The sequence below is a fragment of the Notothenia rossii genome (genome assembly GCF_949606895.1).
Source record: "Notothenia rossii genome assembly, chromosome: 3".
NCBI classification, from domain to species: Eukaryota; Metazoa; Chordata; class Actinopteri; order Perciformes; family Nototheniidae; genus Notothenia; species Notothenia rossii.
In genome coordinates this window covers 85,278,430-85,305,639 of record NC_136901.1, presented here as the reverse complement: position 1 = coordinate 85,305,639, position 27,210 = coordinate 85,278,430, and the positions used below count along the sequence as shown (strand labels likewise).

Genomic DNA, 27,210 nt, shown 5'->3' with positions numbered 1-27,210 from the left:
TAATTAAAGACAAAGCATACTTCTCTACAACATATTGTTTTATTCACGTCATTTGGCAAAACAGTCTCCATAGAGAGCAGCGGAGCTAAAATGTCACGTAGGAGTTCAGTTTAATGGCCAAGGGTTCACACACTTTTCTGTCTTTTCCCTCCATTCTTCTCCTCTTCTTTCTGTGTGAGGGCTCCGTCATGTGTGCATTGTGGGTTTATTAAGAGCTCCCCAGGGTTAGACAGAGGGACCAGAATGTGTTTACTACAACACGTTTATGCCATATACAACGCGCTGTTTGTGGTCTTGATTGAGCACAGGAGGCCTTCTGAGATCGCAGCCTCTGCTCTCTCTAATTCTCCGGGGGTTAATTAAACAGACTAGGTAACTAGCTAGCGTCCTGCGTTTGTATTAGCAGACAAACAGACCTAATGAACCTTATTTGTCTGTGTGCTTCTCGTACACAAGTTAACCAGGTCTTGCCTTGAAGATGAGAGAAAACTGAAAAATAACAAAAGCAAATGTTTTCGTCCGTGGAAGAATGTCCAGCCGGTCTTTTTTTCCGTTGTTTTCCTGCAACTGTGATACTCTGGAGAGATTTATTTTTTCTCAGATAGAAGCAAACACAGAGGATAAGGATGTGGATTTTGCTTTCTAAGGGACTGTTTCTTGGCTCGGTAGCTTTCTCTGCAGCATCCCCGTATCAGTAGCTACTGTCTGACTCACTGTGGTAAGATACTTCCGTCTCTAATCCATCAGCATCATTAAGGGTAATCAATATACACTGCTTTTTCATTGAATACCAATTGAAGCTGTCTTCATCAGCAAAAAACATTTCATGGATTGATTTGTGAAAATGAAATCTGGAACTGTGAAAATGTCATTTCTACTTTAATCTATTAGGATGTGTTATCTATTTGTAATTGTTATAGTGTACATTCATGAATGTGCTACACAACTTTGGTAGCTTAACTTAGACTATTGAGGTTGCATAATTTCTACTTTTCTTGTTTCATAAAACTTGATTAATGTAGCATTCATAATCTATAATGCTTAAAGTGGTGCTTATATATATCTCCCCTTGCTGCCTGAAATAGCTTAAGTGTGCCACCCTGGCTTTCAGCTCAGACAAAATAGTATTTCTTACTCTTTCACAGATGGGAGTAAATCCATGTCATCCCAATAAATCTGCGCCAGTACCACCAAACTTTACACAAACATCATGGTGCCAGATGCCCTTTTTGGAAAACCAGAACAGCCTGCATATTTCTAAGTTGCCTTACTGATCTGCATCCATCTTACAACAGAACTTTTGTGTATACTACCCAGCTTATTATCCTATTACTCATCTGCCCATGTGGAGCAGATGAGTAATAGGATGCTGCAGAAGGGGAGAACGGTACAGTGAGTGATAAATGCATGTCTTCATGAATTCCCAATTATAACATACCTTGTAACCTGCGAATCTTGTGTTACTATTACGTGTTAGAATCACACCTATAAACCATTTCGTTCCCACACAGAATTAGACAAAAGGAAACACATAAATGACGGAAGGGATTCAATAGAAACCACGGTATGTGCCTTTGTATGCCTTGTTTCGGCATCTTACTTTAGACTTAATGTTCCTTCTGCTGAAACGGTGTGGAAATCTGAGCCTTGATTGTTTTCAGCAGTGAGGTTTCTGTGTAATGAGCATACGATGCTTGTCTGAGAGGTTTCTCCAAAGTGCTGAGGCTTAAGGAAAAGAGGAGCATGATTCATCTTGTTTGTAAGGCGAGCCTTTATTAGGGGCAGAGTAAGAAAAAGGCCTTGACTATAGCTCTTCCGCACAGAGGCTCTGTAATTGCTTTCGGCTGCACCTTGAGAATTTGATGAGTCAAGTCGAGACTTTTGTTTGAGTGACTGAGCAAAAAAAAGGGACTCTCGTGGAGAAAGTGAATTATCACAGCATCACTGTGGAAACACAAAAGTGAAGGCCATGGGGTGTGAGCAAGCTGTAATGCATTAGACGTCAGGACTCCTTAATTTAGCTCACAAGTAATTGCTTTCTTGTGCATTAATGAAAGAAGAAAATGTCTGAACCTGCAGTTAATTTGTGGTTTTAAGGTCCTTACACACCGAGCCGATTTTCGGTGTCGATAAATGTCGGCCGTCGATGAGCGTCGTGTCGCCCTACTCAGATTGGTGTGTACTGCACCGTCGTGTCTTTTCGGCCGTGCCGACACCTTCTGCTGCCGATTCGACATGTTGAATCGGTAGGCTGTCGGCCAAAGAAATCACTCTGATTGGCTGCTAGCGAATCAGTGCATGAGAAGCGACACGGAAGTGAGGGACCCAAACAAACTATTAAGAAGGCAAATCTGAGATGTCATTGAACTCCAGCTCTCGACACAGGTTCGGGAAATCCCCATGAGCTTCTCGTTGTAGAGTGAAAATGGAACGCACACGCTATTTGTTGTTTATATCACGCGGTCTGTTCTTCTTCTCTCGGTGTATCACGCAGACTGTCTCCTGGTTGTTGCCTCTTTTGACTGACGAATACACACTAGCGCCGCCCGCCTGCTGGTAAGGAGAGTTATTGCCACTCCAGCTTTTGACTAACACAGTCTTAAAACCATTCAATAACTTACTCATTGTACTCTGCACAACACAGCCTTGTGACACACTTTCAGCTCTATGGCATTTCTCAGTATTGTAAACATTGAATGTGTCCTCTTGAAAGCACTTTTGTTGAGGAAAACTAAACTAAGCTCTGCCGTACCATGTCCACTTCTCTTATTGGTCTATAAAAACATGACACATAGCTTAACAGGTCTTTTTACTTCTAATGACTATTTTCCATAGCATCACGCCCCCTGAACAAAAGGTACCACATCAGAGCAAGTTACTCTCATCACGGCAAAGTGCAACCCTTTATGTTTCCCCTTTGTTATATCTACAAAGGGTTGTCCTATCTCACACTCCTGACTCTACGATCACACATGCTCCGTGATTGTGCCCTGTTGTGCTGTTTTGACGCTCTCTTTAACAACAACTAATTTCCATAATGCCCCCTTTCAACTACAAACCCATCTAAAAAAAGTCCTCCTACAACTCAACTAGTAAAAATAGACTTCTGTATGGGAAGAGAGAGGCAGCTCTTTTCTCTTATTAAAGCAGAACGAGTGCACTGTATCTGTCGGAAGAAGATAGGTTTGAAGTGTCTTCACAGGACCCTTTGGCTATCCTGGATCCTATAATGGGGCCCATGGGCTTTGTCATACATGATATATATCAAATGAATTGTCACACGGGGAAAAATGGTGGCCAGTAGCCAAGACAAACCCACACATCATATTCATATTGCTGAAAAAATAAGTTTCCAAGTCTGTCTGAAGTGAAAGATAAAACCTCCTGCTGTTTGACGAGTCAGACGTCTGTCGGGAGAAGCAGAGCTCTACTTTCTGTTCAGCGTGAACTACTTTGTTTTTACAAATCCAATGCCAGAAAATCCCTATATCCACCAAGCTTAATCACAACCGTGTCCCTATGTACCCTGAGGGCTCTTTAATGCTCAATTAAAAGTCAATAAGGTGCGTGTACATTACCATTAGTTTGGTTTGGTCACGATCACCTAAAGTGAGCTTTTGAGGCTTTGTCATAACAGAAACATCTGTGACCATGTTGAGATAAAAGGTAGAGAGGTTGCTATAGACAAGATCATAAAATGTCATGGCGTTTCCCTAGAGGATTTGTTTTGCCAACAAAATCAAGGCAGTAGAGCTGTGTATTAAGATGTAAACACCAAGGCATACCTGACATGTATAAACAATAACCTATTCAAGAATCATCACTTTATAGACACAAACTGTCAATCTCAATCATTCCACTCAATAGGAACAGAGGATATGGTTTTGCTGACCCATTTAAAGGGATACTGGCCGTGAGTAGAACACAGACATACAGTAATTAATTGTCTGTAGTCCTACCTATTCAGACCATCTGGACTATAATTAGGCCACAGTAGGGCCCTCTAGCTTAGATTCATCATGTTTCCTTTCCCCTCCCGCCAGAGTGTATGTAGTAACCTTTCCCCCTGAACTTATTTACCATCATGACACAGTGTCCTTAGAAGCATCCCTGAGGGGCACCTTGAAACGAGTAGTACATTGTGATTCTGTTTTTGGCCGTAGTTTTTGTGTCCACTCTTTTTTGTGTTCCACTGGAATCTTAATGAGAAGGGTTGAACAGGGGTCAGTACTGAAACAAATAAAATTCAAGGCCAATTTGACATCCCTATAAATGTGCTGGGAGAGTATACAGTGCAAGTGAAATAACAAAAACAGTCTGATGTAGACATAGCTTCATTTCCCAGTATGATAAATAACAAATAACAACATTTAAGTTTTAAACCGTTACGTCAGGTTTAAAAGGGGGGGATTTCTGAAAACCAGCTACTGGCTGATTGTTACCACACTGGCCCAATTCTGGCTTTTAGTTAATAATATTAATCAAATGAATGGTGGCCACTGATGGATTAGTGACATATTATTAACTCCTCTATGTCCTCTTAGCTCTGCATAATTAGGTCATTTTAGCTCTTCTCCATTCTAGATGAAAAATTGAAAGTGACCATTATTTCGCTGTTCTCATTTCTCATAGGAAACAGGATTTTTCTTCAGTATTATATCTGCGGGCATGGTCTTTTCAACATTACCCCAAAAGCCTTTTTAGCTGGATTTTGGCTTATTTCTTGCATAATAGCATTCACCTCGTTAGTAAGCTGCTGCCTTAATATTAATATTTTATTACAGTAGTACAATTGTACTGTCTCGTTCTATTTTTAATGTTGTTGTTGCTGCTCAAAGACCAGGGCCAAGCTTACTTTTGGTTCAGATTAATACAGGTGACACTTACCTTTTCTTTTTTTTTATAAATTGTTCTAAATGTTTTTGTATTTGATAAATATGAATCTCAGCGTTGGAAATATAACCTTGCACGCTGCTAAAGAACTTCTTACTCATACTAGACTTGCAATTTTTTTGGAGTGATGAGGACATTTGCCCTTGGTGTTTGGCTTTTAACTTGCAGTGCCAAGATCCTCATCCATCACCAAGTTCATCGAGAGATATATTCCTGAGATGTATGGACACTTTCTGAATGTGTTCAAAGGTCAATGACTGAAGTTGCCAGCGGGAGAAACTTTGAGTTTTAGAAGTAAACAGAATATCTCAAGTGTAAATCAGTCTGAGTGTCTCACACACATCTGTTTGCACCTTTAAATGTTGTATGAATAAGGAGTTTAAATAAAGAAGTGTGAGTTTGGGGATTGAGGAAAGCACTGATATTGTCAGCAGACGGTGGCAGACAGACTGTGAGATGTAGGGTTGGCCAGACAGAGGCTTTAAGGTGTGGCTGCTTTTTAAAAACAGCTGCTTTGGCAGATAAGCGAAAAACTCAGGCACCATGTCCTCCCTCAGCAGCAGTTTACCTCAAATACTGCGTCTGTCACTTTTAATGCAGGTAAGTATTTTATAAAAATGCTTTGAAAACACTTTTCAACAATGAGCATAGTCAATCGCAGCCAAACATAAATCACTGTAGAAATGTGGTATAAATAAAAAAATAAAATGGCCGTGGTTTAAGGAATGTGTGGACAGCAGTTTTCTGCAACCTGCAGGGTTGTTAGAAAACTATAATAAGATTCTCGCAAGGCAGTCCATAGAGCAACTGATTAATCCAAAGATTAATTTAATCTGTTTTCATAATAAAACATTATTAGCCGTTCCCGCCTCTAAGCGTTACCTTTCAGCCCTCTTAAAAGATTATACACTTCCCAATCACTTACCTGGAAGCAGTCAGAGAAGTCATTAAGTTAAGTAGACACTGTCAGTAAGCAGGAGGCTGGGATTCGGGAGAGAATGGTGAGGTGCCATGAGAAATGGCCATGTTAATGATTTCTTTGCAAAAGGGGTCTTTCTGCAGTGGAGTTTCATTTGGTGCTTATCTTCAGCAAACAGACCTTTGATTAAACCCGCCCCAGGTCTGCAGGTGGCAATACACTTTTAATGTGAAGAAGTGTTTGTGAGAAGTGAAAAGAAAAACCCACAAAGCAACTTCAGTGTGACTCAAAATCAGTTTCCCGAGCAAAACTGGTCAGCAAATTATCTTGAGTCCTCTGCCTTTAGACATTTTAAAAAGCTCCTCTCTTTTCCATGGTGGTTTCTAGGTGCACTTTATACTGTTATAATTGGTGTAATATTGACTTAAACAAGTACTTGAAGAAATGTGTGTTAGTATGGCGCAGCTGACACTTAATTTGTTTTAATCCAATGCTAACATATATAACTTAAAATGTTAAAAGGATGACCAATATATCTAGGACTTGTTAAGATAAAAAATAAACCAAAATAAAAGTAAGCTTTCGTCTTGAATGGAATACTTAACACAAGACTTGCGGTAAAAGAAAATCACCCGTTACAGTACTATGAAGAGCATTCGAATCATACCTAAATTATGAGATATACATACTACGTTTTTAGTTTTCACTTTTTAAATACAGCTTGTTCAGATATATTTACACATGAATCCAGAGAACGTCAAAGTATGCATCTTTTGAAGAATGATAGAGATGATTTTACCAGTAAGTGCTCTCTGGTGGGCAAGTGAGAGACTGTTAATTTACTTTTAAATTTGTTGTAGTTTTGCATGAATTTCTTGTTATTTTTCGGCAGACATGTGCACCAATACTGATATATCTGCAACTAATAATAATGTTTCCTAGATTTCTTTTATTTTTATGATAGGAATGCCGCCCATTACCACAGCATTGTTTATGTTGCTCCTGATGCCAATTCAAAAATATTCACTAGGCCCACCGCTTTACTTTGTTGACTACCACTGCATTTCATTGCGCAACCTTGTGTGTCAAAGTGACAATATCTCATCCTATATTGAGTTTTTATAGTGCTTAACAGTTAAATCCTAACTTGAAAAATATACATTTTTACTTGGCTGTCAAAAAAACACAAGGTTTCAAATATCGCCGTATGTCTTTTTAAACTTCCAGTCCCAATCTGTTATCAAATAAATCCCAGAGTTTTGCATAATGTACTGATTCTAACTGTCCTTTATGCCAGGTTGGTGTGCATCTGATTTGAAAATACTCAAATGTCAACTCTTATCCCTGACACTGAATAAACTAGTGTTTACAGTGATGCTTACATTTGATGCCGTTTCAAATTGATTGAATGAGCTCTTGTTAATACTTGGGCTTACCTCCTATCAGATTCTGCTGAATTTACATACATTGTAGCTACACTGGGCCAGCTACCAAAGCGCTCTGCTCATAACATTTTGAGAAACATCAAATAAAGCTGGCAACAACACCTTCAAAGCTGCCCTCATGATATTTAACTTGGCAGGAATATGGAATTCAACTTGAATAGCCAATCAAATCCATTTCCAACTTTCGAATGCTTTTAATTACGCTTGGCCTTTCATTTATACACTTCATTTATCATCTACTAGCACAAAGGGGGCCGGTGCATAGTGAATTATTTTGGAAACCGTGAAACAAGTGAGCTTTGTTGTTTTTGATGTATAGGTAAAATACAGAGTGATCTCGCTGCTCTGCAGATAAGAGTGTCATGTAAACACAACCTGCTTCAAAAGTAATTGTCCAAAAATACTCTGCATTATCACCTACTAACACCAGACATGTGTGTTGGTGCACATTATATATACTTAATGACCTTTGTTGTTACATTCAATCCCAAACAGGGAAAAGCACCGAGCTGCAAGAGTGGATTTGCAGCATGAAACTTAGGGAATAGGGACTCCCAGATATGTAGGTGAAAGAAGTGTTGAAAAATGCAAACCCAAAAGCCCCCCTGCTGTTACGGTGGTAATGAGGCCGCACGGGGGCCGTCCCTGTTTCTAGGGCACAGTGGCAAAAGCAAATGAAAGATAACTGTAGTAAACACTTTATATACTTTCCATCATTGACAAACAGAAGTATTGTCTGATACTGTTTTGTACTTTTAAAACGTTGGTTTGCTTCTGAAACTGAGCACGGGTTCGGATGACGTTGCATATTTGACAATTAACAGATGATGTCTTGATTTTAACACATTAATCCTTTTTCTTTGATTAATGTTGAACAATTGAGTATGTTAGGGGGATTTGATCTAGTTGACAATATGAGATAGGAGTACACCTCCAGTCCACTGTAGCCACCCTGAACACACTGCATTGGTAGACCTTCTGTTAAAATATTAGCCTCCCACACCACTCCATTCCTTGTGCTTGAACTAATCACCCGGGGCTATCGTTAGCTAAACTGCCGCTGTGATCTACAGGGATCCCTGGGTGGATCCAAAGGCTTTCTCACTGCTCCTCCTTCAGAGAGAGAGAGAGAGAGAGAGAGAGAGAGAGAGAGAGAGAGAGAGAGAGAGAGAGAGAGAGAGAGAGAGAGAGAGAGAGAGAGAGAGAGAGAGAGAGAGAGAGAGAGAGAGAGAGAGAGAGAGAGAGAGAGAGAGAGAGAGAGAGAGAGAGAGAGAGAGAGAGAGAGAGAGAGAGAGAGAGAGAAAATAATTGAAAGAGTGATACTATCTGTAAGCTTAACACATGAGAAATAAAAAATATATTTAAAATGTGTTTTTATTGCAAATAAGTTCTTAGGAGTATTGGTTTTTCTAAAAATATGAAAATAATTCATATTCCTACTGGGATTAATACTTTTTATTATAATCACCTTCATCATAATTCAGTCATTTTACCTGCATTAAGGTTTTGATGCACAAACAGACATTTGCAACAGATTTCAACTTTTTGTTCAGGATATTCTGCCATTTTTGCTGCTATAATTACAAAAACACCGGGAGATCCCAGAGGGAGCGCAGCGTGGTTCAGTGATTAGAGGGTGTTGCACCCAAGGGAGCCAGTGGAGCAGGAAACGTGTTTCAGTTTCCCATAACGATGGCAGCCACCTGAGGAAGCCATTTGCATCACACTTGAGCTTTGATACTTTGTAACAAAAATCATTTAATACAGCTGCGACATTTGTTTTTTTTTCCAGTATTGCACTTTTACAAACTTCTTCAATTTAAATATTTCCAAAATTGCTTGAACTGTGTCTGGTAATCTTATCCCAGTGTTTGTACTGGAGGCAATCTGTCACGGAGAAAGCAATTTAATTCAACTTGAACATATTTATTTTGATTACATTCCAGCTACAATGTTTTCTACTGTTCTCACAAGTCAACATTGTTGAAGCAGTGACATTACCTGAGCACCCAGCGGCGATGTGGACACAATCCTGCTCACGCACGTTCACTGAAGGCCGCCTGTGGCTATTGCCTTTGACAAGCAGCTCTGACAGATCAGTATTCAAATTCAAAGATCCATATTTTTTTTCATTTCATTTTACTCCCACCACTTGCCTTTTTCCCATGAATCCAAATGATAGGTGTGGGAAAGTTACTTGGAGACAGCCCAAGACATTCCTTATGAATTATTCAAAGTGTATAATATGAATGTATCCCAGTAGGTTGTGATCATTCAACTTTAAATTGATAGATGAAGGGCAAGTTTTTGCTTTTGTCTTGAATGAATACTTAACACAAGACTTGTGTTAAATGAAAAATCACCCATTACAGTACCATGAAGAGCATTCGAATCATACCTAAATGATGAGATATACATACTATGTTTTTTGTTTCCACTTTTTAAATACAGCTTGTTCAGAAACATTTACACGTGAATCCAGAGAAATCAAAGCATGCATCTTTGAAGAATGATATAAATGAACTTTACCAGATTGTTTAGGGGTCTCATTCCCAATGTAAGGCCATTCCTTCCTCTCCTATACATATAACTCCTTAATATTAAAAGAAAGACATCGAAACACAATTATGTTTTAGGGTCCCAATATATCATGACTGATACTGGACATTTCTGTCTGATACTAATACCGATATTTCTGTGATATATTTAAAATAATCATTTAATGGCTCATAATCTTTCAAATGTATTTAATTTGTTGACATAAAAGACAGGATTTTGATTGATTGATTTTTGTTAAAAAATAAAAGTGTCAACGCTTTTAGGTTCAGAAACGCTGCTGCTGTTTAAATGATCTATCATGCTCTCGTCACAATGTGAAAGTGGACTCCACAAATCTCAGTAAAAATCAGCCATATGTTCATGTTCCACCACTTACAGCTCGGTCTCCTATTTAGGCTTCTTTATCGCTGCTCAGGAGGAAACAGGATTGTATGAGGGGGGTAAATATGCTGGCAAACAATGTCACTGTAATTCTAAACAAGATGTGAGCTTTAGAAAACATATCCCACAGAGTTTGAAATGAAAGTGACAGCATGAAGCACCATAAACGCAATATTGACTGCGGCATTCAACACAAGAATCAGCAGGACGGTCCATTTGGACGTTATCTTTTACCACCTGCTGTATCTTTTATTTGATTTTTTACTGCTTCTCTATGACGGCTGCATCACATGACCTGATCAATATCCAATAAGGCTTTGTGATCCTTGCATGGACCATAATCCCATGGGAGAGACATATCGGATGGCTGATAACAGCCAGCTATAAAACCAGTCAAATCACCTGCTTTGATCTGTCCCATGAGAGTTCAATAACCACTGCATCGTGGTGCAAGCTGCAGCAATAACACTAACAATAGATACATAAACACTGAGGTACCTCGTCATAAACCTTATGTTTGCATTTTGCCTTTTGATTCACCTGAAGTCATCAGGAACAGGGAGGTCGAGTGGAATCAACTGTGTGACCATTATTTCCCCAGATTTTCAATTTCTGTAACAGCAGTGGTAGCCGAGCTTTCTACATTATGCAAATAAACACTAGTACACATCTGCATTGTTGTATACAGTCTACCATGTATTACTGTTGTATATTGTGCAACGGATGTTTTTTAAATGTTGCAAAGGACACCAAATAGGATAAACCCACAAAAAACTTTATTTGTATTTGTAAACGAAAATATATGAATACCAAATTACCCATTAAATACTCAATTTCATAAACCATAGATTATTTTTGCAATAGTTATTCAATGGTCCTACTATGTATATGGTGGTCAACTAAATCAAGATTTAATATGATTTGAAAGTCAAATATATTGTATTTATATACAGCCCATAAACATGTTTGCCTCAATGTGTAATTATGGTACAATGACAATGACAATAAATACAAAAGATAACAAAACCCTTTTCCAAATGGACACAACATCCATTTATGTTGTTTTTCCAGAGAAGACAGAAACATGTTGTCTAATATAGTAATAAAACAACCTTCTGCAGAAGAATGCTAGTACATTGAATACAAACATATTTGAAGAAACTCTAGTGAAATCCATTTGATGGTTAAAGATTGACATTCATAGATTGAGAATACCAACACTGTATAATCCTTGTACCTTCTGCTGATGCCGTTTGTGTTTGTTTGATTAAGGATATGAAGGGTGAATACACAATAGATTCTCTGAAGTCAGTCGATAAAGCTTTCTCCTGACAGTGTTTGAAATGCCAGTACGCAGTGAAACAACTTGCATCTTAAAAGCCACAATATTATTTTTTCTCTCACCAAACACTTCAGGAGATGATTGAGACTAGAAGAGGGAGGGAAAAAAATCCTGAACAAATCAAGAGCTAATAGGAAGAGCCACGTAAGCCTACGTTGTTTTTTCCCGAGCTGGTTCAAGCTGCAGAATTGAAAGAAGTTTAATTGCATTGAGCTGTGGGGTCAAAGGCCAGATCTCCTGATTGGGCGAGGAGAGAGCAATCCAAAGAGGAGGGAGAGGAGAGGACAAAGAGGCTGACAGAGGAACAACCACAACACTCACAGAAACTAAAAGCACAAGAGAATGTGATTTCAAAGAAGTTGTGAGTGCATTTGATTTGAGGGGAAGAGATGGAGAGATTTCTCACAGATATGTGTACAAGACTTCCTGCCTGTATACTGAAACACTCATGGGACGTCACGGAGATGCATGGGTATGTTGGAGCTGTCCTTTTAGCTAACGCTATGAATAATTTCTGTAACTTAAAAAGAATATGTTTAAAATTGTATCTGCATTTGTTTTCTGTTATTTTGGGCACAAACTACTTCTAACCTAAAGGTCTCTTGTGAGTGTGCTGGGGACAAAGTGTGCAGAACGATGCTTGATATACAAATCCAACAAAGATTGATACATTGGTTTAGCTTGTAAATATTACAGTACTATGGTTTGAAGTGAATATGGAGTCATTTTGTATCTGTGTGATTATATGTTTGCAGTGCCTTGTTTTGAGACATCCTTCAGCAGTACTTGTTCTAAGCTGATGGACCTTTGGCAATAGGAAGTATGATGCTTTCATTATGCCACAGTATTACTGTTTGTTCGAGGCACTGTGCAGTCAGCAGCACATGTCTTCCTATATTATGGCTGATTGTCGATATAGATGCTTTGTTTGTTTTTTCACCATGCAGTTTTTTTGTCCAAGGCAGTATCTGCAAAAGGTATATTTAGTTTATAAAGAATGTTTAAAGTTGAATATAGGCCAGAACGAGGTGTGTGGGAGGGTGGAGAGGTAGAGGAGTTTGCCAACCACCTTTCACTGTCCCTGTGGTTGAGTCATTGCACCACTCAGACCTGATGTAGGCTGTCCAGACGAGGAGGAGAGGAGGGGGGGGTAGGAGACAAGAAGCGAATCCACGAGGGCTCTCAGGAGCCCACACAGTGTGTTAACGGCTGCTGCACATGCATTTTAATCAGTCCACACAGTTTATCTCTCGAGGATGTTCGATTCAAAGGCAGAGAAAGAAGAAAATCACTCGAGGATCTGCTTAACCTTTTAAAAATGCTCTTTAGACAAGAAGCTGAGTGCAAGTACAGTCTAGGTCAGTGGAACTATAAGAGATCAGTGGCAAAAACTCGAGGCTGTCTTATGCAAGTGTCTAATGAAGCCATTCAAGGAAAGAGAAGATTAAGGAGAGGAGATGAAGAGCATTGTTCTTCAAATCCTGCCTGACTCTTCTTCTCCTGTCACTGGCAGCAGTCTTCCAGGATTTTGAGAGTACTTTAACACCTGCAGTGCTCAAGTTCAAGTCTCTTTGTTGGCATGCGTGTACACACACTGCTCGATGTGCCCATGAGCAAAACACAGCATCCCTCGCAGCGTCAGGGGTGCTGTTGTGGGCTAATCTCTCTGTGGAGGCAGCAGGTGGAAAAAAGAAAATCCCTCCAGGCATCACTGACTTATCGCTGTTGCATTGCCTGAAATGTGAAATGAAAAATGTCAAACCTGAATCATACGATGTGTTAGTCGTGCACTGTAACATCATGTGTCTTAAAGTAGTTACTGTAAGACCCAATCATTGGTGGTTTTATTATTATAACTAATAATAATATACTTGCATCAGCCATATACATATCAGCATAATGCTCGTATGACGGGGACTTTAGTCTCATATGCGGTTATTGATTTGTGAGGATCGAGTAGCCTATTGAGCTTCATGTTATATTTAGTGTTTGTTGTAACAGAATATATGTTACATCGAAGCCTACATGTGTAGCATATATTATCAGTAAGTGGTGTTAGTTTGCAGATGGTGAGAGATCCGTTTGCCTCATCTCAGTCCTGCATGTATACCATGATTAATGGCTGTGTGGATGCTGCTGCTTGTACTGAGGTGGAATATTAAAATGTTCTAGATTTTTAGAAACAACAGAGATGTTTGTCAGCCTCATGTACATTTCTGATTACAGAGGTGGCTTTGTGACAGGTGGATTTTACAGGTGAATGTGTATGATTAACAATTTTAAATTAGAATATAAGACATCACTATACTTCAGCAGCACAGCTGACGGTAGAACGAATGTCTGAAATGCTGGATTGTTGAGACCTATACTGATAGCAGTAGCGATTGTTAGTGAACAATCTAACAGTTGATATTCATTTCCTCACAATAAAGGATATGATAGAGAAATCATTTTAAGAACTATCATCTAAAATGGTTTTTTTTAAATCACGTAATACAACATAATATTTGAGTAAAATAAAAACACCACGGGCTGTCATGGCTCGGCTAGCTATCAGCTAACAGCGTGTGTTTTTTGTACGATGGGCAGCTTGTTGCTAAAGAGTTCAAGATGAGTCATAACCAATTCAAATGTGTTTGTGTGTTTCCTCTGTTTTTTTAAATGTGAGTGTTTTCTATTAGAAAAAAACGTATTGGGCTTGTGGTTAAAATAAGGTAACAGATAATGGACCAAAGACTTCATAGAGATGTCTCTTTACTGCTTATTGGCCACGACATGCAGTATATCACCATGGTATGATATCTGCAGCCTGGCTGATTAATGAGTCATGTCAGATGTGTCTCCGGTATAACTCTTTAACAAATCAGATACTTAATCATTTCAGACTGCTTTGAAAACATAAACAAAATGTGAAACACCAAACAGCAGATCATATAATGTCTTTACAGATGAGTTGCTGACAGTCTCTCTTTTCACATCTTTTACATTTAAAACATGTCCTCTTCGCCATTTGTAAACTCTTTGCCCTCGTTAATGTGAGATGAAGTGTCCGGCCTGAATGTCATAGTGAAGGAACAAAGGCTTCCCACTGGAGAGCCGTCTAGCCTGCTTAACTGCTATTAAGCACATAACACCTCCTCAATATCAATATAAAGGTGCATTAATGTTCATATTGTATGAGTCTAATGGGAGCGGATAGTGGGTGTCATTTTAACTTAGACAAAATACACTTCAGTAAAACTCAACACATTGCTCTCTAATGAACTGACAAATAGGTGGGTTTATTTTATTTTCAGTTTGTGAATGTAATGAAATGAACACTCTGTTCCCCAGACTTTAAAAACACTGTCACTTTTGTATTTGTATCCTCATATATTTAATTACCATGTTTTGTTACCTTTTTCCAGTAGCTCTCGATTGTCTCCAAATTCAGATGTTGTAATAACACATAGAATTAACTCTCTTCTCCGAGAGGCTTTTTTCGCGGGATAAATCGAGATCCGACTGTTTGATGCGGCCGTTTCCGACTCGTTTCCTAAACCGAGGGGTTATCAGTCGCGGAAAAGAGCAACTGACTCAATCTACCAAGTTTATCTCTAATTAACACGGATTAATTGAGCTTTGACTTCGCTCTGCAAGCCATGCAGAAGGGCAATTTGTGCACAGAAGTCTATTCTTGCCCCGAGGCTGTTGATCCTCACTGTTATGGGCTTTAGGTCCCAAACCCCCCCTGATTATGTAACTATGATCATGTTGCTCTTGCAGCACGCGTGTTAATGAATTAAACACACTGAATCCAATTTATTCAAACGGCTGTGAAAACTCAACAATTACCAACAAGATTTTTGAAATGCCATCTGTGTGGATAAATAGATACCAAGAGTTTGGCTGTTATGTTTAATATGATATCATTAGCAGTGCTACTGTCTCCTCCTTTGAATTATTTGTGTTTGGAAACTGGGTTGTGTAATCGTATCCGGGTCACAACCTGAGGAGGCATTATGTTGGAAACAAGTCAGATTGACAGTGGTTTATTAAAGAAGTACAGTGTCATTTTGCATTTTGGCAAGCGCATCTTAAAGCCTCGCTGCCCTTTACAAAGGTCCCTTCAATAATAGATAAGGCAAAGAACATTGCCGTGTCTTCCCTCTCATTATGATCCCATTTGATTACTTCCCCATGCTCTTTTGAGAAGGTGGGTTAATTGCACACTCTGACTGTGAACTAACCTGCAAGTTAATAACATCTTTCCTTCAGGGTAGTATCATTATAAGATATAAGCCTCATTAAAATAGAATGATGATTTAATAACTTTCCCCTACAGTGACCCGTGTGAGGATGGACTGTGATTTTGTAGTTATCTAGGAAATTAAGACATCAAACACTGCTTTTGCATGTCGCGTTAACTATCTCTGTGGCGAAGAAAATAATTGCCCAGAAGGATAACTATACTGTATAGTGATGACACTTACCATGCGGAGGCTGAGCATTATGTCAAAGTGGGAAAGGTTTTTTTTATTTTTATGGAATAACAGGATTACTGTCCACACTGTCGGGTTTTTTCCCTTCCGTTTTGGCACTTTCTAAGAGTGTCCTCTCTTATTCATTCCTCATTACAGCCAATTAGATTACGATGAGTTGGGCTCAATGATGGGGGGGGGGGGGGGGGGGCAGCCATGTCAGATGCTAATGTACATGAGAGCTGCTGTATAACTGCTGCACCCAGTATGTAGCACATTCTCTCCCTGCATGAAGATGACACATAATGCTGCTTTCATTATTGCTTTCTTCCCCACACAGCCGCCATTCCTCTGCGGCTTTGCTCGGGTTTTTTTGAGGGTTAATGTATCCTCCTTTTCTGTCTATAAGTGCCTCTTCCTCCAGAGCCGTCTTCCAACTCGAAATATCAAAGTTGGACGCTTTGATTATGCTTTTTAAGGGGTGTTGATAATTGCCGGGTAAAGAAAGCAACTGTCTGCCACCATCCGCCATAAACACGGGGAGGCTTTTCTGTGTGAAAAGGAATCACATTATGTGCAATGATCAGCGCCTGGGGGCCACATCAAACACAGTCTGAAAACCTTTCCCGAGGAGATAGAGGCAGGCCAATTTCACAAGTGGCTTTTTATTGGTTGATTGCACAGGGGCCAAGTTGTTATCTAAATCCTCAAGCTACTTGGGCAAAATAAGAAGTGCCTTGTGAGCATTCAGGGGTGTGCAAACTTACCCCTCAGATGAAAGCCAAAGCAAAATGTTTACAACCAATAGTTTGCCAGGATTACGGCTTAAAGAGAGTCTGCGTGAACAGAATGCAGTGGTTGAAAAGTCGGCCAGTGACGAATGGTGTCATTGCTAGTGCGTAAAATCTGTATTATGCCTTTGATTTCCATCTTTTCACTTCAATTTACAGCTTATATAATCCTTTGAGGCATGAAAAGGTTTCATGCTTCTACTGCTCGAATTCAAAGAATTTCAAAGCATATGATTTCTTTTTTTAAAGACTTGAATAATGGCAAAGTTATAATGTGGTTTGACTCGACACGTTCGCATCAGGTCATACCGAGTCAGACTTTAAACTGGCCGTTGTCAGGATCATGTTGCGGTCTAACAAGCTGACCTCCTGTACAGTCGGATCTATCATTGAGTGATTTCATTTATCATGTTGTGTAATTATATTCTTATTGGAGCTGTTGGGGTAATTAGTAAGTAAATAATTTGAAATCAAACATAGATACTGGGCCCGGCAGGGGAAGAGTCACTGATGAGCAAACTGACCCATGATTGCTTGATTTAATTTGCTCCAATTAAAATATCCATGTTTCTGTGGAGATTCTGGCCAATGTAACTCAGAAGAGCTTACAGGGAAGAGTACGCTGAGAACCACGGCTGGATTATTGTATTATTATTGCTGTTATTCTTTAATGATAAATGCATGTATTCTAGAAAAATGTTGCCAAGCCAAAGAATACAGGATTATATGAATTTAAAACTTACATTTTTCCATTAAAGGCAATTGTTTAATACACTAAATAATTAAGGTGAGGCTTAGAATCATAAGATTATTAAATTGTATGTCGACTGCATTGTCACGACATTTGAGTGTTTTCAAAAAACACTTTTGATTTGAAATGCTCATCACTCTTATTTCTGTCATTAATGAAACATTTAGTTAAGAAATCATTGTTGTTGTAGGTATTGTTTTTGTATCTGCATTATTGCACACTATACGGGTATTGTTTTGCTTTAACTTATCGTTATGCTGTCAACGTTGCACGCATTTAATAGCTAAAGCATGATGACATAAATCAACGTTTGATTGGTTCTTGATAAGCCTCACTTTCACTTTGCATTTCCGTCTGCTGCCAGGTAAATGAGATTTGATTTGATTGCACAAACAAATGTGTTAACTATAGTGCAATCAAAACAGGAAGAGCATAACTTATTTGTTTTAAAGTTCAATTTATTTGCAGTTCCGATCCCCGGTAGTAGATGGCTGAATAATTAGTAACTGTGAAAAACCAAAAGCAGTGTTTCCTCTGTAATTAGTGGTTTTATGGGCTTTGACAGAAAAGGAAAGCATTACAGCTGTCTTTGTACCAAAAATATAAGGAAGTGTTGGGTGTAGTTAAATAATTAGATTAGAAAAAATTGGTTTGGATTAGATGAGATTAGATTAGATGTACATTATTGATCCCTTATTGGGACATTGTTATGAATTAAGTGAGCAAAAATAGTTACTGTATAGCAGCAAAGCACAAAATAAAGATACCCTGATATAAATTCAGTTATGAATGTGGGTCACCTGCCGGGGAGCGATTGTAATCTCCTGTGAACAGAAGCTCCTCTCTCACCTCTCCATTTCTCTCTGATAAACCCCCATGAAGCATTCACTCACCAGGACACCAAGTCAAGAGCATCGAGGTCAAAGCTAGATTAGCCTGATAAAATATAGAGAACTATTCCTGCAATTAGCATATGTATAAGATTAAGATTCAAGATGAGGTCATATAATCTTCTCTTTTTTTATGTAAGAGGGATCATGAATAACCGCACAATCTGGCAAAGACAGACGTCACCCCGACTCATCCTCTTACTAGTTAGCCCCGGGCTGTGTTTGAAAGTAAAGTGCGGCATCATGGGATGGAGCATGTTTTTAGCATTTCAGATGGAAATGACTTTGGGAATAGAGAACTGCATGGGCATTAAAAATGAGCTAAGACAAATATGTTCTCATACATTCTCCATAGCGGAGGAGCAAATGGGTGTTTAATAGTCTGGAGAGTTATGTAAGTGTGAGGCTCATATTGGGCCACTTGTGTACATATGCTCGGCATGATGGCGTTGCGCAGGCGACCTCAGCACCCCTGTTCACTGAGTTATGCTGAGTCAGACACCATTAGCTGTTATCCTCCTCCTCTCAGGATCCAACCCTGCACTAATGTGGGTCAGGGGCCACATTATGGAAACACCTTCACTGCTCAGTCGTATCTCAATGTGCATTGGAATAGTTCTGTCATTACAGGAATGTTACTGAATGTCACCAGAAGTTTCCAGATTAAGGAGAAAAAAGTGAAATGTTGGGGAAAATGCTGAAAAATCTACCTGAAGGTCAATATTTTGGTATTCACTGTATTCCCGGAGCTGACAGAAGCTTTTGTTTGATTGTAAAGTTATACATTTTTGAGAGATATATCCATTTTAATTTGTGGCAGTAAATGATGGTCTCCTTTTGTAGATAATCTGGTTACCTTTTCTTCTTCTATCTGATTGTTGAACATGAAAGTACAGAATGTTGTTTTAGGCAGCATAATGTATTCATTCTGCTACAACTTTCTTTCCTTGAGGTCACATTGTCTAAATTATGCCAATCATCCGTATTAATCAGAGATGTTTACAGAAATGCTACACTGCTAAAAGCAAGTTCTCCTTCAAGGCCAAAAGCCATGGTAACATCCCAAGTGGTTCTGTAATAGAAAATGATTAAAGCAGCACACTGTGAACCAGCACAATAACATGAAATACATTCCTTACATGTTGTTAACAGTCAAATCATAAAGGACATTATAAGAAAATTGAAGAATAAGCAATGCACTCGGCTGTGAGATGCACACACACTCAGAGGCATCCACTGCACATGAGCAGATAGTTGGGATTTTATTTGCACAAGTTTCCCCTGGGGCAGCTGCCTAATTCTGTGCAGCATTTGTTCCTGAAGCTGCTGCCCAGGTGAGGGCGGTCACAGCACAGGCTCACTCTCCCTCTGATTACACACTGTTACAAATACTCCCAATCATTACACTGATTAGACACCCACTTAGTAAACCATGGAATCATACTGTATGCTGCTGCAATTTGTGTGTGTGTGTGTGTGTGTGTGTGTCTGCGTGCGTGCGTGCGTGTGTGTGTGTGTGTGTGTGTGTGTGTGTGTTTGTGTGCGCTATGTGTTTCTTAAAATATTTGATTGAACTAGTATGTAAAACAAGGTGATTTGTTGACTCCTGCACCGAATACCATTGTGAATTGTTTTCATTTTCAATGCGTATACACTTCGTAAGCAGGAACTATACTACAAAAATAGGATACAGAATTATTAATAAAAGTGTGTGTTTTGTTATCTTACTAAGAATCTATTGAGATTTTTTTTTATACACAATATGGTTAGACGCTAAATCTAAAATACATGAAACCTGCCCGTTAAAATATAAAATGCAGCAATCTTTAAAACCCAAATCAAGTTTTCCAATATTGTTTTGCAGAATGAAAGGTGTTTTGTGCATGAATGTTATTATATTTAATGGTTTTGATGGAATGGGTAAAGATGAATCTCTGCAACACTAATAATCTGCATTAGAAAGCTGTTCAACACTTGAACCTGTCAATGAATATTCCATAATGTTTAACTAGTGAGCAGTACTGTATGCACCATACAGTACTGCTATCTACAAAGGAATGCAGCTTTCTAGCACTCTGCTGGAAAAAGACACAGAAAAAGGGAAAACCAATGAGCATGAGTAACTAATACACAAGCCAACACGTGATACAGACCCTTCAATACGCATACATATTTAAAGAAAAACATGTCAGACCAATGACACGCATAAAGGCTGTACAAAATGAGAAAATTACCATCTAGACCAGGGGTGTCGAAACTACGGCCCGGGGGCCAAATGTGGCCTGTTGTCCATTTTTAATTGGCCCAAATTCTTAAAGTATAATGGTATATCCCACCTGAAACTCGTGCTTGTCTTATATTGTACTTCTTAAATATATATGTGAGCCTATATTACACAGTAGTTTTCATGTGTTAATACGCCCACTATTCAAATACATTCAATCAATAAGAGCTGAGAACATGTTCTAACAAATCTTTGTTTTATTTCCATAACAAGCTTTAAATAGACCCTTCATATTTCCCCTTATTATAAGCAATCTGGGGCTTCTGTTTTAATGAGCTGCAACAGGATAACTGAAACCCATTGGAGACTTGTGATGTTTCTTAAATCATATTCAAGTAGAAAGCATAATTGACCTAAATTTGATTGATTTTGCTGAATTATAATTTAACCTATGAGGCAATAACCTCACCTCTAGTGAGGGGCTTACCCCTTTGTATGTTTTTTTGTTTGTGGCCCCCAGTGAACAAAGTTTAGACACCCATGATCTAGACCTTGATAACATAGCATGTATGCTTTGACTCCATTTTGAAAGAAAACCATATTTCATTTATTCAATTGTTAATAAATGAAAACAGTTTAGTGTATTTTTATTGTGCACATAGTTGCATTGTATCTCCTGAAACACAAGCCGTTCCTCTTTGACATTTATAGTTTCATATGTTCCTCAGTTTGACTATTTCAAGTTATTTCTTAGGTACATATATGTGTTTTCTTTAGAGGGGTATGCCATCATATTATCTTTGTCGCATAATCTGTTCGCATGGAAAAAGCCTGAGGAGAAATTCAGATTATTCCTCTCATGGTTTAAATTTAGCACAGCCCATGACACACCAAATGAGGCAGGGATGCTTTGCAATGTTTCTAACCCCTCACGCAGTCTGTTTGTGGCAAGCAGTGCATTATGTTCTTACATGTGCTCATCGTCATGTTCGCATGTGAAATATATGAGCAGGTGCTTATGTGATATGTATATGAGTAAGCTTATGGATGAAAAGACAGCATATCAAGTACATAGAATAAGAACGTGGTTGTGTTTTAACCCTCTAAAGCCTGACACGTTAGATATTGGTATTTTTAAATGAAGGTGTAATTTAACCATTTGCCCGAATGGCAGAACAACTAAATGTATTTATTTAATTGCATTTAAAAAACATGTTTATCCTAGGTTATATGAAAGCATATATTCATTTGAGCTATCTACAAACGACCCCGATATTACTCATCTTATTCAAACACATGCACATATAACAAGATGAAGTTGAATACAAATTTCCTTAGTTTAGCTATTTAATGGTGTTTACTTTAGCAAGCTGAACCCTTGCCACCCTGAACAAACAGAGAGTGGATGCAAAACAAAACATCACAATGAAGCAAAATTATAGACTTTTATCTAATTTAAATTACTTGACATGGGTGACATACCTGTTATAGTGACTTTTTTATAATACATACATTTGAATAGATAAGTTTCAATTACCAGAATAATCAATGTTGTTAGTCAATTCTTTTTTTGTAATTGTTTGAATCAGTTTGAGACCATTGTTTATTTGCTTTTGCTTAAAATATTCTGCCCACGTTGAATACAAAAATGTTTTCTAGGTTACTGAGTTTGTTCATACCTGTCCATGAACCGAACAACTGTAAAAACATTTTTTCCATGATAGATTTTTTTTCTTGGACACTTCGGCATGTTCGGATTTTTTTTTCTTTTGGTGCGAAAGGGTGTGATACAAGTTTTAATATTATCAGAGACAGAAAATAATGTGTGAAAAAAAACATGTCTAGAAGAGATGCAACATGTTGGCTCTGAGTCACCCTGATATGCTTCCTGGCTTTGATTTGCACTCCAAATATTACCTAAAGTGATACCATTGGCTAAAAAGGCTGCACTTTTTGTTCCTTTAACAGTTTATCTGATTTTTGTGAAAATCAAAATAAGAACTTACGCTCACCAGGGAAGCATTTCAACAAGCCCTGTTGTTGTGCTTTGATTAATATCCCGAGGGTGAAAGAAAAAACTAATAGGAACTGACAAATACAACTGATGGTAAAAAGCAAAAGAGAAAGAAGCACTTCATTTATTCGAGAAGAGATACCAAGCAAACATTTGGAGCATAGCAGTTGCATAGACAAAATGGAGGAGAATAGCACGAATGTGACATGGACACTCCTATCTGTTGTTTTACTAATCCATACATAAAAGCACCTTTGATATGTTTCCCCTATATCCGTCCTGCCTTGCTTCATCAACTCATTCACAGCCAACACAAAGTCAATGAGTGACTAACCCTCCTTTCTCTCTTTGTCTCTCTGTTGTTCTGGCAGAACCGTGACAGAATGGTCGACGGTATGAGCAGAGTCATGCTGCACACGGTCGTCTCATGCTGGCAGCCCTTCCTGGGACTGGCCCTCGTGGCTGTCTTCGCGGGTGCCACTCTGGGATGTCCCTCCCGCTGCGAGTGTTCGGCGCAGACCAAGGCAGTCGTCTGCCACCGCAAGCGTATGCCTACCATCCCGGACGGCATCCCCACGGAAACCAGGATCCTGGACCTCAGTAAGAACAAGATGACAATGATCAACCCTGATGACTTTTTTGCCTTTCCTGGGCTTGAGGAACTTGATCTCAGTGGAAATATTATCAGTTACGTTGAGCCTGGAGCTTTTAACGCCCTGTTTACCATGCACTCTCTCAGTCTCAAGAGCAATCGAATCAAGCTCATTCCTCTGGGCGTCTTCACAGGCTTGACAAATCTTACCCGACTGGATATAAGTGACAACAAAATTGTCATCCTTCTGGATTACATGTTTCAGGACTTGCACAATCTGAGGTTTTTGGAAGTGGGTGACAACGATCTGGTTTACATTTCTCACCGTGCATTCAGTGGACTTTTAGGCCTGGAGATGCTCACCTTAGAGAGGTGCAACCTTACTGTTGTACCCACTGAGGCCCTTTCCCACCTGCACAACCTGGTCAGTCTCCATCTACGATACCTCAGCATCAGCACTTTGCATCCCTACTCGTTCAAAAAGCTGTTCCGGCTGAGGCATTTAGAGATTGATAATTGGCCATCCCTTGACCATGTGCCAGCCAATACCCTGCATGGCCTCAACCTGACCACTCTGTCCATGACCAACACCAACATGTCCTCTTTCCCTTACCAAGCCCTGAAGCATCTGCCCTACCTGACCCACCTCAACCTGTCCTTCAACCGCATTAGGCACATTGAAGGTGCTATGCTGATGGAGCTGGTTCGGCTTAAAGAGCTCCATCTGGTTGGAGCTCAGCTAACCACCATTGAACCGTATGCCTTCCAGGGCCTGCGGGGGCTCCAAGTCCTCAATGTCTCTCACAACCGACTGGATACACTGGAGAAAGGTGTTTTTCAGTCTCCTGAGGCCCTGGAGGCTCTTTTGATTGACAACAACCCCTTGGTGTGCGACTGTCGTCTCATGTGGCTCCTACAGAAAAGGCCCTCCATCTTCTATGGGGAACTGCAGCCGGAGTGCAGCACGCCTGAAGGTAACCGTGGCAGACCTTTCCAGGAGTTTAAGGACACGCTCCTATCTTATTACGTGACATGTACCAAGCCAAAAATCCGTGAGAATAAAACACAAACCATCACAGTGGATGAGGGCCAGCAGGCCATGTTGCGTTGCAGTGCTGAAGGGAAACCCAGGCCCGTTGTGTCCTGGATGTCCCCACGGCGACGAGTCCTGACAAGCAGGAGCCATGGAAGAGTCACCGTCCACAACAATGGTACTCTGGAGATCAAGTCAGCGGAGGTGCAAGATGGCGGAGTGTATCTTTGCCTCGCCTCCAACAGTGCTGGGAATGACACCCTGATGACATCCTTGGCGGTGAAAAGCCTGGGATCGCTGTACGCTAACAGGACCCAGCACTACACAGATCCCAGCAACAGCACTGCCAACGGGACGACCGGTGTGACCCTCGGTTTGGACCTAAAGACTATTTTAGTGTCCACTGCAATGGGTTGTTTCACATTCCTGGGAGTGGTCTTGTTTTGTTTCCTGCTCCTTTTCGTTTGGAGCAGAGGGAAAGGAAAACATAAAAACAACATAGACGTTGAATATGTGCCTCGGTCAAAGTCTAATGGTACTAACGTTGACTCGGCAGAGGGACAAGCTGGTGGTCGTCGTTTTAACATGAAAATGATGTGACTTTTATAAATTCAAGATTCTGGATTGTGGAAATGCCCAAAGTACAATGTATTTTTTGGAAAATAAGACTACTGAACTTCCATTCTTGCGGGGAGAGTGGTAGTGAAAATATTTGGGGAATCTTATCAAGATGAGCAGTACCTTAAATCACTGGATATTGACCTTGTGCTTGGAAACTGTGTTTCAAAATCCTAAAGTCGTAGTAGGACATTCCGATACAAAATTGCCAGCGGGCAACTTCTTCAACGTGGATAAAAGAGTGAAAACTGTTGACGCTATGGGGACCTAAAGGGAACAGGTGTCATTTATCAGCTTTTTGAAATTTATATGCCCAAAAAAAAAAGAACGTTTCAGTTTTGGGTTGGATCTACAGACTTGGCTGAACCATGTACAGTACAAATTTGTATTTAAGATATTAACCTACTTTGTTTAGTCTTGCGCCATGCTTATTCACTGAACAAATCAATGAAACAGTCCATCATTTCCTATGTTCAATACTTTGCATATGTGTACCTAATGCTTCATTGTGTACATGTATGTACATATTCATTCAAAAGAACTATTCATAGCAATATTCATGGGATGCATTAGCCAAAATTGATATACCCCACTCGTTCAGCAAGAACATTCTTCAGACTTTTGAAGTTTCCATGGATTCAGGAAGGGCTTCTATGGGTCCTTATTCGTCCCTGCTCCCCCAATTGACTCCTATATTAATAAATATATATTATTTATCAATGGAAAATGAAGAAAAAAGATTTTATTTATGAAAAATGTTGAGGATTTACAAAAATCAGTCCTCAAACACTGTTTAGAATCTAACATACCACTTGGATCCTCATGACTTGATTGGTCAAAGTACGTACATGAACCACCTTTTTGTCCTATTTTTGTCTTTTTTTATTACTTTAAGTGTACCTTTGCTGGTTAGCAAAATACATGTGTCAATTTTACTACAGTGACATTTGCATAATTTTTCCCAGTAGGAAATTTGGACTTTGTTGTGGTAGATCCTCATTTTGTTGTTGAATCATTTAGATTGTGAAAACTTCAACGTAAAAGTAAAAAAAAAAATGTACGTGAAATAAAAGAAGATGTATTTGTACAAATGACTCTGACTAAATGGCTAATACTTAATGAAGTGTTCTTCTTTTCAGCCTCACTCATAGACATCATGTAGTATTGATTAAAGCCCGCGTCACACTGTCCTGAAATTGACACTACATGGACACACGAATATGGAATTGTGAATTTCGCACGAAGATGGCCCCGAACTTGGTCAACAGCCAAGCAACAGCCGAAGCAAGTACGATGCCTACAGAAGGCCACACGATGGCACCCGAACTTTACTGATGAATTAGAATGTATCCAGACTCAACGTAAGAGCTTGCGCCTCCTCGGGGGGTGCTAACATTTAAACATACACTTTATTCTTTACTTTCTCCGTCTTTATATGTACATTAGAATATATTACTTCGTCATGTTGTTTCCATAGCAACAACAACTTCCTGTCAACAGCGTAAACTCACCTTCAAAATAAAAGCATCTAAATAAAACAGGAAGTTAACCTAAATTACATTTAAGACATACAACTGCAACAAAAGTAACAACAACAATATAATATCCTTTTCAGTTTCACAGAATACAAATTGGGTTTACATGATTTTGTTGTGCAATAATTGCAATCTCGATGTCATCGTACTACAATACGATGGCTACACGACGGCATTGCGAGGGCTTCACGTGGTCGTGTTGCCTTCCTAAGACAATCGGGCAGCTTCTTGTTTCCTTCGTATTGTCTTCGTGAGGCGAAAAATTCCCGACGGCACCGATGATCAGACAAAGATGACACAATTTGACAAGATGCCCTCACGGGTGCCTTACGAAGGGCAAAATGAGCACACAAATTCAACACGAAAATGAACCTTCGCAAGTTCCTTCGGCAATTTGTTGGCATGCCAAAGATTTTGCCACCGCTCACGAAGTTGCTGCCGGAGACTGAGAAACTCCACCGGCGGTCATACGATGGCTTAAGATGCCCTCACGAATGGCCCGAGCTTGTTACAATCAGAGTCGAATTTGAACATTTCCTTTATCGTGTTTCCATCTGGCGTCAATTTCGAGACAGTGTGACAGGGGCTTAAACAAAATCGTTCTATTAGCAATGCAACACTGTTATTAATGTACACTTCACTACACCCTTCATGACCCTTAAACTTTAAATTGACAGTAGCTCTCACATGAGGAATGTCCACCATTTCGTACTTCATGAAAGATTATAAAAATTTGAGCAACGTTATAAATTACCATCCTGAA

The 27,210-nt window shown here is 39.4% G+C and overlaps 1 protein-coding gene across 7 annotated transcripts in view; it reads left to right on the top strand.

The window, feature by feature from the left end:
* Nucleotides 1-25,997, top strand: part of lingo2 (leucine rich repeat and Ig domain containing 2) — a 227,487-nt gene extending 201,490 nt beyond the window's left edge. For all 7 annotated transcript variants that reach the window (XM_079669735.1, XM_079669730.1, XM_079669734.1 and 4 more), the window contains one exon: nt 23,041-25,997. In XM_079669735.1, coding sequence (XP_079525861.1) covers nt 23,053-24,894 — 1,842 coding nt within the window. In that variant the 5' untranslated portion in view covers nt 23,041-23,052 and the 3' untranslated portion in view covers nt 24,895-25,997. The remainder of the gene's footprint in view (nt 1-23,040) is intronic.
* The last annotated feature ends 1,213 nt before the right edge of the window (nt 25,998-27,210 follow it).